The sequence below is a fragment of the Ptychodera flava genome, unplaced genomic scaffold (assembly GCF_041260155.1).
Source record: "Ptychodera flava strain L36383 unplaced genomic scaffold, AS_Pfla_20210202 Scaffold_38__1_contigs__length_1544198_pilon, whole genome shotgun sequence".
Taxonomy (NCBI): domain Eukaryota; kingdom Metazoa; phylum Hemichordata; class Enteropneusta; family Ptychoderidae; genus Ptychodera; species Ptychodera flava.
In genome coordinates, this window is record NW_027248360.1 from 1,491,384 (window position 1) to 1,501,897 (window position 10,514).

General features: G+C 39.4%; 1 protein-coding gene across 1 annotated transcript in view; it reads left to right on the forward strand.

Moving 5' to 3' along the window:
- The window catches only part of LOC139127874 (solute carrier family 7 member 14-like), a 52,506-nt gene extending 42,343 nt beyond the window's left edge, over positions 1 to 10,163 (forward strand). Inside the window, 7 exon segments of the mRNA XM_070693732.1 lie at positions 150 to 337; positions 339 to 387; positions 3,784 to 3,989; positions 4,365 to 4,720; positions 5,648 to 6,507; positions 8,039 to 8,160; positions 8,913 to 10,163. Coding sequence (XP_070549833.1) covers positions 150 to 337; positions 339 to 387; positions 3,784 to 3,989; positions 4,365 to 4,720; positions 5,648 to 6,507; positions 8,039 to 8,160; positions 8,913 to 8,990 — 1,859 coding nt within the window. The 3' untranslated portion in view covers positions 8,991 to 10,163.
- The last annotated feature ends 351 nt before the right edge of the window (positions 10,164 to 10,514 follow it).

Consider the following 10,514-nt stretch of genomic DNA (forward strand, 5'->3'; position numbering starts at 1 on the left):
ACAATCTTTAATAGAACAAACGAAAAATATTATATTCCTGAGACAGTTGCACAGTAATCTAGCCCCAGGGTGTGACCTAATTTTGTGACAAAGACTATATCATGGAATCTGTGCATTTACTTTCACTGATTTTTTTTTATCGAATTTAGGTGTGTGTTATGCAGAGTTCGGTGTACGCGTACCAAAGACCACTGGCTCAGCCTATGTGTACAGCTATGTCACCGTAGGGGAATTCGCTGCGTTTGTAATTGGCTGGAATCTTATCTTGGAATATTTGATTGGCACCGCCGCTGGCGCAAGCGCACTGAGCAGCTGTTTTGACGCCCTAGTTCACCACAAAAATAAGCCACTTCATGCTTGACAACGTGGGAGGTTTTGGAATACACAGTAAGTATTCGTGTCCTTCTGTTTCCCTAAGCCCTTTCTTCATCCATAATGCTTCAGAGAAAAAAAAATTCTATCAGGTTATGACTGAACCGTCTTAAAATAGTTGAAAAGGCTCGCATGATAATTACGCCCGACTGTCCGCAGATATTATTTTTCTTCCTTTTGAATGTATTGAGAAACGATTAAAGGGGCAATTTCAATCCTGGATTCAGGTTTACCATATTTGACATTTTGTATGTTCCACGACAATGCTGCGGGCATGTCTATTTCCATGTGAACAGATATAGACTGACAGAAACCTGATCGTCTGAAAATTCATGAAATAAAATGCAGATTGCATACGTGATTTAGATCATCAAGAAGCTACCCTTTTCAAACGAAGGCATTCTCAGGGAATACTGATTGAATATACCAATACTACTTATAATGAACAACAATGTATATATTTCTGTTTTTTCAAATGTTCCTTGCACATTTATCCCTTTGAGTGCTGTACTCAGTTGCAACCAAAATTTAGTGCAACATTTTACCAATTTCATGAACTTTTAGATATTTTTTTGATAATTTTGGACGAAATGGACACGCGTCTCAATGGCTACACTTGTTTAATTAAACGTTTGGCAAAAATAAAAAAATGACTGGTACATATTTTATTAAGTTGACGAAAATTGACTTTGGCGCTCAGAGGCTTTAATGACGTAAAATTATCGAAAATTGTAACTGCAATTGATTTTTTTAAGATATGTTTTTATAGGCAGAAAGATCTGACATACTTCTTTTGAATTTCTAAAAAGAGTGTTGGAATAAAGAAAGTTACTGAAAAAACGGATTTAATCTTTCAATATCAATGGTCCTTTGAGCGATCAATATATTTGAACAAGAATCTTGCGGGTTCACATCATTGTGAAAAAAGTTATTACAAAAGGAAGTATGTCTCGTTTGATCTACAGCAAGATGTTCGATAAGATAGAAATACATACGATATGTTATCCTTTAAAAAATGTCAGGTTTAGACCGTTTTCTTTCATTGTTGAGAACTATTGTAAGAAACTTCTCCAAGGCCACTTGAAGAACTTGGGTATATGCCTTAGGAGTCCAAAGCGCCCTCTATTGCCTTATGCGCATCACTTGCAATTTAATCGTGACCATCGATTCAACCGATTCTTCTCAAAAAAAACCCACCCGGTTGATGGAGGGATAAGATATAACTTAACTGGCGATAAGAAAACTACACACTGAATTTTTCAAAGTAACGATAGAATCATGTTAAAAACGATATTCTTGCATGGTATATAATTAATGACGGTATCTTTGACGTTACCAAGATTGGCCGGAAAAGTGTTGGCGAGTTCATTCATTTTCTTTCCAATACCGTGTGTTCCAGTGTAGGTGACGGTAATGCAATTTGAAAAGTATGTTTATAAGGTAAGGACCACAGGCAAACGGCCAAATTTTCTGTTTGTACGGTACAGTATTCACTACGCGACCGCAGTTTCAAGTCGGTATCAAATATCAACAGGTGTTATCCTGATCACTTAAAATTATAGCGATGAATACTAGCAGAGATATGTTCATATCAGGCAACTCAGGTTCCTAGATTTCAAATTAATATGTAACCTGCAAAATGATAGGTCATTGCAAAATGATATCGGCATGGAAATTGAGTAATTTACGAATGTGCATTTCCCATCCAACAGCAAAACTAAACACAGTACGAAGGGTAAAATAAAACCAAGGTTTAAAGGGACGGCGTCGTCGGAACTCTGCTCTAAGGTTGCCAGGGACCCCTACGACACTGTATATTTAGGGTACGTTGGCGATTGATGAAAGTTAAAATATGTTTGTCAACAATGAATATCGTAAAATTTATATGTTGCAGCTATGTTGATGTGATGCATCTACATTTTATGCATAATATACATTGTTTGTGAACAGGAAAGTCGCACAGGCGCAGTTCCGATGACACCCTCCCTTTAACCAAATGCCTCAACTGAAATAGTTGTATTGATTGAATAGTCATGTATCTATGATTATCATGGTTTCTAGATAGTGACGTCATTACTTTATATAAATGTGTACACTGATCATAAGTTATTCCAGGTTTCCAAAGCAAATCACACCGATCGCTTCCCATTTAACTTATCGCTGGAGAGAAATGCATGATATAAGAAAATTGATTCTCTTCCTTGTAGAATTGTAAACAGTACAAAGGGAAAGTGATCGCTTGAGAAAATTTACATCAAAAGAAATAGATTGTCATTAGCGGGAATTATTGGAGCAATAAGTGTCATCTGCAGACATGCATGCGCTAGAGCCTTGGAAATAATTCAATTAAGGGAAAGTAACCTATGATCCGTTAATTAGTATTTATGTCAGTTTCCAGAGTTCTGTTGATACACCAATGGGCAGCAACACCTGCTTTGCGCAAGTCAATTTCGTTTCGTAAGCAGCGTGTCTGTTTCACGCATGCCAACATCTTGCCCAATCCTTTTAGTAATTAGCAATGGATGCACGAGAAACTGTGCAAGTTTATTCGCAATCAAAGGCCTCCGGCCCACATGAAAAGGCGTAACATTTTACTTAATTAAGATACATAACACAGAAAAAATATACAACCGTGAACAGGAGCGAACCTTGTTGTAGGCTTATTTTGCAGACAGTCTTCATTCTCAAAGGAAACGCTTGAAAATGAAAATTTTGAAATTTTGCTCAAAAGCTCCCCAACCAATCTTTAAACTGTTCTCTTTTGAAATCACTGGAATAAAAATCGGGTGTCATCGTGCAAATTTTAGCACGAGACAAACAAATTACCCAAGATTTACCGATATTTGAAATTCAAAATGGCGCTATCCCTGTGTTAAATCTATGGACAAAAATATAATTTTCGATTTTCAAAAATACTAAGACGGTGAAAGTTTTTCTTACTTCAAGGGCTTCAAAATTAGCCCCCACAAGTGGTAGATCAGAAAAAAATTGGAAAAGTTTGAGAGTCAGAATATCTGTCCCTTAAACACAAAATGACACACTTGAAATATCAGCTTTGTATCTGATAAAAAGATTAGAAAACTTGCAAAATGGAGGTTCATGCAATGGACAAATAAACAAAAAATACTACTCGACTTCAACACTACCATCTTACATAATTTACATACTGTAGCTGCTGGGTCAATTTTGAACACGCTTCCTTTCTTCTATGGATAGCGGGAGTTCTGAAAACCCAAAACAGGCAAAGGTTTGAATAATCTTCAAGTTATAATGTAGCAAACTGTATTTTTCTTGTTCACATAGGGTTTAAAGCGGATCATAAAACAATTTAAAACTTTAAAAGGTTTTAATAAAATACTTTCACGCTGAAAATGAAAGTACTAAAGATTTTAAACCCTCTCACCTTTACAGCGAAATCATACCCTGATCTTCTAGCGTGCGTCATTGTCATAGTGATGACCTTGATAGTGACGGCGGGCGTGAAGAAGTCGGTGGGGTTCAACAACGCCCTCAACGCCATCAATTTAGCTGTCTGGGTGTTCATCGTTGTTGCTGGGCTGTTCTACGTCAACTCGGAAAATTGGATGGACGGCTTCATGCCGTATGGATTTTCAGGAGTAAGTCTATCAAATTGAAACAAAGGCTTTATACTAAGGCATGTGTAGCATGTGTGTTTCATGAGGTATACGCAGAAGCGAGTGGGGCATTTCTATCAAAACAAGATAAGGATTGGTGTATATACAATAGTACAGAATGGGTGTATATATTTCCTGGAAACCTGTTTTCGTTGACTAGATGAGAGAGAGAGAGAGAGAGAGAGAGAAGCGAGAGAGAAGAGAGCTTACCTTCCCGCTCGTTGATAACCTGCCTGCATTGCATTTTATAAAATTTCATAAAAATTTCCCTATTGTATTATAAGGCTCACTACTTTTTTTACATCGGGAGGAAAACTGTCTTTCATTGATTTCTTACCACCGTTGCTCTTTTTTAAGGTGATGACTGGTGCTGCAACCTGTTTCTACGCTTTCATCGGATTCGACATTATCGCCACCACCGGCGAAGAGGCGAAAGAACCCAGCAGGTCTATCCCGATCGCCATCGTCTTGTCGCTGGTCATCTGTCTGTTAGGTTACGTCTCCGTCAGTATTATCCTCACGCTGATGATACCGTACTACGACATCAGTCCGGAGTCACCGCTGCTCGAGATGTTCGTCCAGCATGGCGCCAATAATGCCAAGTATATCGTGGCCATTGGCGCCATCGCCGGGCTGACTGTCAGTCTCATGGGGTCGCTCTTTCCGATGCCCCGTGTAATCTACGCGATGTCTTCCGACGGCCTTCTCTTCAGGTAGGTTGTTAGTTACATACAGATTCGTCACCTCAAACAGTCTTACAACGAAGAGTGAATTGTTCGTGTGAAAGGAGTCAAGATTGCATATTTCATTCGTCCAATAAGGTTGGAGAGAAATTATCCAACAATTACCGAACTTTTATTTGTCCTGATAACTGTCGTGAAAGTTTGAGATTGTTGAGTGATTTTGTTGTGTTTTCATAAGGTGCATATTTTGCGTGCTATAGCTTGGTGTTAAAATAGGATCCTAAACTTGTTTGACATCACATTGCGAACGTCATCGAAAACCAGGAGTTGTTTCCACGCATGACATTGGAAAATTAGCCAATGACGTTCATGTTTAACTTTGATACAATGTTCTGTTGCCTTTCCCGCCGTTTTGGGAAATGAAAGCGAGGCTTTCCACGTTTTGTTGCTCTTCGAATTTCCATGTAACGTGAGGAGTTCAGGATCCTCTCTCCAGTGTTTTCAATAAATAGTTACGTGTTTATTGTTAACTATTCCGAGTCCAGCTGTCTTCTCAGTGACGTCCGATATTAAAGAACCTCCCCCCACAATAACTGACATCGTTACTAACCTCAATTAGGAAGTCTTTTACATCAACAATAGAAAACCAGGATCTTGCCATATGCATTGGACACGCAATTTGTAACCTTTGACAAATATTATATGTCACTGCTTCTTTTTACATAAACGTCACCGTTCTCAATTCCACAACCGTTTTTACCACTCTGTATCATCATATCTTCTTCGAAACCATCACTCCCACCCTCCTCCGCCCTCATCATCATCATCATCACCAGCACTACCACCGCCATCCTCAACATCATCAAGACCATGATCATTATCATAATCAACAACCAAAACAACAACAACAACAACAATAGCATTACTTCATCTTCTGCCCTCATAATGTTTTCACAGGTTTATGGCTCGCATCAACGACTTCACCAAAACTCCAGCAATAGCGACTATTCTGTCTGGATTCATCGCCGCCATCTTAGCTCTTTTGATTGGCCTAGCCGACCTTATCGAAATGATGTCAATTGGCACCTTACTGGCTTACACCATCGTATCCATGTGCGTCCTGATTCTACGCTACCAACCCCACCATGACGTCGAGTTTGCTTTGCAGACGACGATCGACTACGACACGCTCGATGACGAAGGCGAAGAGCCTGACGCCATGAAGCGGAAGGAAGAGCAAATAGCTAAAGAAGGCGCCCAAAGTGAAAGTTCCACCTTGACCGAGGCTGGTCCGGAGAAATTGATTCCGAAGAGCCAGTCCGAGCAAGGCGAGCAGCCAATCAAAGCTCGGTACGGTGCTGTCGACCCGGAGCCCGACAATTTCAATACATATTCAGATTCCGACCTGACGCTTTCCCGCCTACGGGAATCTGCGTACAAAATGTACGGTCGCTACAGGAATTTGCTGGGGCTACCGGACAAAAAGCAGCTACCCACGGTGCAAAGCGGGAAAAACGCAACCTACATCACGCTTTTGCTCTTCGTCGTCATCTTCATCTTTTGTTCGCTGGTGATCTTCGGCCGGCCGTTCCTCCTTCAAGCCAACGCCTGGGCTATCATACTGCTACTGCTGTTCGTCAGCCTCATCGTCTTTCTCATAGTCAAGCTGTATCAGCAGCCGCAGAGCAAAGACAAGTTCAAGTTCATGGTGCCCTGCGTGCCGGTGTTACCGATCGCCGCCATGTTTGTCAACATCTACCTGATGTTGAAGTTATCCTATCTGACCTGGGTGAGGTTTGCAATCTGGCTCATCGTAGGCAAGTAATCTTAAATTATTTATTGTTATAAAGTGTTCAGAAGAAAAGAAACAATTCACTTCACTAGATTCTCATGGTTAAGGTAGAGCGCGCCTCGGGGACAGAAATTCGGGCTTTAAAATTTTGTCAATTCTCTTCTGATCTACCTCCTGTGGGGGCTCATTTGAAACTCTTGATGAAGAAAAGTTTTCAGAATCTTAGTTTTTTCGAAAATTTAAAATTTAATTTTTCCCCATAGAGTTAACAGAGGGATGGCGACCATATTGAATTTCAAATATCGGGAAAGCTTAGGTAATTTGTCTCTCTAGTACCAAAGTTCGCACGGGGACCCCGATTTTTATTCTTCGAGTTGCTTTGGTAAGGGAATGGTCGAAAGTTTCATCGAGAAAAGTTTGAGCAAAAGTTGAAGTCTTTCACTTTCGGGGCGAATACTACCTTAAATCAACGCAAGGGAACATCGTATATGACACATTGACTTGTTTCTAGGCATTTTTGTGTTACAAAACTTGAATAATTACTGAAAGTCAAGTTTTCAATAAATTAATATGTTGCCTTTTCGAAGAAGTTACACTAGATATTTGCAAGTGTGGCTAAAACTTTGCCTTGTGACCAAGATGAATGACTGCTTGATATTTACATAGATTACCATCAAGCGTATTATATTTTTATGAATAATGGATGCAGCAAACCTGCTAAAAAGTTTGTGAGGACCATAATGGATATGTGATGCATTGTAAAATAAGGCAGAATGCGCCCCGGGGGACAGATATTCAGACTCTCTTGCAATACTTTTCTGGTCTACCGCAAGTGGGGACTAATTTTAAAGTTCTTGGAGAAAGGGAGCTTTTCACTGCCTTAGTTTTTCGCAATTCGACATATGTCCCCATAGACTTAGCACAGAGAGGGCGGCTATTCTGAATTTAAGATATCGGTAAATGTTAGTGTGCCGAACTTTGAAGGATAACCCGTGATTTGTATTCCTAATGTGGTAAGAGAATGGTTGAAAGATTCATGGAAGAAAGTTTGGGCAAAACTTTGTCTTTCACCTTCAAGACGCGTACTATCTTAAAAGAATAAAATACATCATTGCACCTTGTATCGTCCGTTAAATACGCCTTGGATGATTCCGTCAGAAGTAATTACCATAAATATATTTCTGGTGTTTTCTCAATTCAGTGAATAAATTATGTACATCAGGGTTTTTTTTTATTTCGGTCAATGCATTCAAGAGCCAACTCCCTGTTTATTAATTATGACATGTTTTCTGTAGTTACCGGTGATGGCGCTCGAAAAGTGACATCAAATGATATACGTAAAGGTACGCGGTAGTCAAAATACCATATGGTAGCAGAGAGCTACGCATCGGAGGTGCACAAGGACAGATCAATCCCCCACATCGGAATGCAAGGTTTTCAGACACTGAGCTAGCCACAGTGTAAACCAAACTTTGAAAAGCAATTTCTTTCGTTAAATCATCAAACTTTCGTCACCTGACCACAAATACTGACCCCACTCTTTGTCTCAATTACAGGTTTTGTAATTTATTTTGGCTACGGAATATGGAATAGCAACATTGAGAGGCGATGTTCTGAAGGTGGCCGTGAAACAAGGGATGGAAAAGACACTCTGATCATGGACAAAACGCCACCCCAGGTAAGATTCATCTTGACAAAGCTACAATCTCTCTCTCTCTCTCTCTCTCTCTCTCTCTCTCTCTCTCTCTCTCTCTCTCTCTCTCTCTCTCTCTCTAACTAAGCTACAAATGTAAAACGCTGACGATTATGACCAAAAACAGAGTTGTTTCTGGTATACGAGTGCATCACATGAAAGCCTTTGCATAAACCTTTTCTCTTATTTCAAGTTCTGTGCGCCAGAGATCGATGATGGAGAAAACGAAATAGGTGGTAAAATGTTATGATTTATACAAACTGCCTTTTCGTCCAGCTTGTAAATAACCAGAATTCAATAAAACGTAAGAAAATTAATCGTATGTTTGAAAAGCTTACTGACTCACCGGAACTTAAAAAAGCAACTAATAAATGCGCGTCTTCGTCCAATATTTGGAATGAAACCCATGAGCAGAAATAATATCCCTTTTTTGTTTTAAATTAAGACGAAATTATGACATTTTTGTAACTTTTGTGGGAGTCTCGTAGTTATCAAACAAGGGCATTTATATGAATTTTGTGTCACAAATCACGTGATCATTTTCCATAGTATCGTTTGCACACTTTCCTCGTGACTATCATGAATCGTTTTAAAGTTTTGTCGATGTACATGGACCATTATGGTGTTAATCTTTTCTCGAATTTTACCTACCTTTCGAGCATATAAATACTTAATGCATAACTTTTTTGCAACATGTCGTTCAGTTCATTTTCTCACTAGTTTGTTTTTATTCACAGATGACGACCGAATCGACCGTCATTCCCGCCCACGCCGAAAAAGCACCATTTGAAGAGGACGAAGCACAAGAACCGTGAGGGCGCACTCCACGAAGAAATCGGACGGGGGTAAATTGAAAAACGAGAACTGCAATTACGGAAAGCAACCGAGGGAGAAAAGGGACACTTTAAAGAAATATATATTTACTAGGGATGAAGGAACACGAAGAGGGCGTCCTCAAGATATAACGATGATTACGAGTCCTCGCCATGGTCACGTGATTTACAAGTGGACTGTGTGTGGAACACGAAGTCATTTCAAACTGAAATAATGTGTTTGATGTATTCAGAATAGTGTAGGTAGGATTAGAACTAAGGCGATTTTTAAAACGAGCAGTCTACTGCGCCGCGCTTCAAGCCACCGTCGATCTGCCAGGAAAAACATACGTGTCGTCTCCTGTCGTTGAAGTAAGCGTCCCCCAGACGTTTGTATTGATTTTATGTGAATATTATTATTACTTCCCAGATGTTTGTATTGATTTTATATGAATATTATTATTACTTAACTTTGACTGGGCGTTGATATCATTTACATGTTTTTGACTGTGTGACAGTTACGCGTTAGATGTAATTTTTATTAATTTATGTATTTTTCATTAATTTAATACCATTGGTTCCATTAGGTTAATGGTTACCACGTGACTTTTATTTGCCCATTTATAATCGCCGTTTATGATAGCTGTTGTTTTTAAAAACCTTTTACAGTATAAATGATGTATGTTCCGAGAGTTCATTTGAACAGTATGCGAATACGCAGTTTGCATATAAATCAAATCAGTATGATGAGAAACATACTGAAACGTCATTCGTCAGTGCCATTCCCTCAAACAAGCTGATTGGATGAGTTGTTCTGAGAATTTGCATATCAAAAAAGAAATTGTTCTTTCTGTTTTCCATTTCTTATGCTGTAGATCCACGGGGAAAATGTAATTGAACGTCATCGACGCGCTGTTTTACTCCCACAGTAATTAATGTTTTATCATTGAAGCCGATTGCCTTACTTGAATAGCGATAAAATATGAATCATCGCTGTCAAATGTGCAGCAGAGCGTAGCATTCTGTAAATTGTCCTATTTGCGTAGTATGCAAATATCTTACCTTTAAATATAAATACAAGTGTACATAGTGACAGATGAATGTTGTAAAGTTGCCTGTGTTTTTCAAAGCATAAGGCTATCCTAGCCCCGCGTACAGGTCTGTGTGTTCCCGGCGTTATACGGCCTACACCACAGACCGTATAACGCCGGGAACACACAGACCTGTACGCAGGGCTAAAGGCTATCCGTTTTCATTGATTACAATGTTTAATGTGATCTTCATCTTCTGCTTTTCTCGCAACCTTTGCTATGTATTACATCAGTTGAGAGTTTGTTCGTTGGGGCTCCCTTCTTCTCGATGTAGAATACTAGATGACCAGCTGTTCTCGGCCTGCGAGACTCTGTCTAACGGTATAAGTTGGCAATATAAGATTGAAAGTGGAAATTCGCCAGTCGAAGAAATTCCGATAATTATATTCAATTTTATTCGCTCTCAGATAAGCTTATCTTACTGATAGCGGCAATT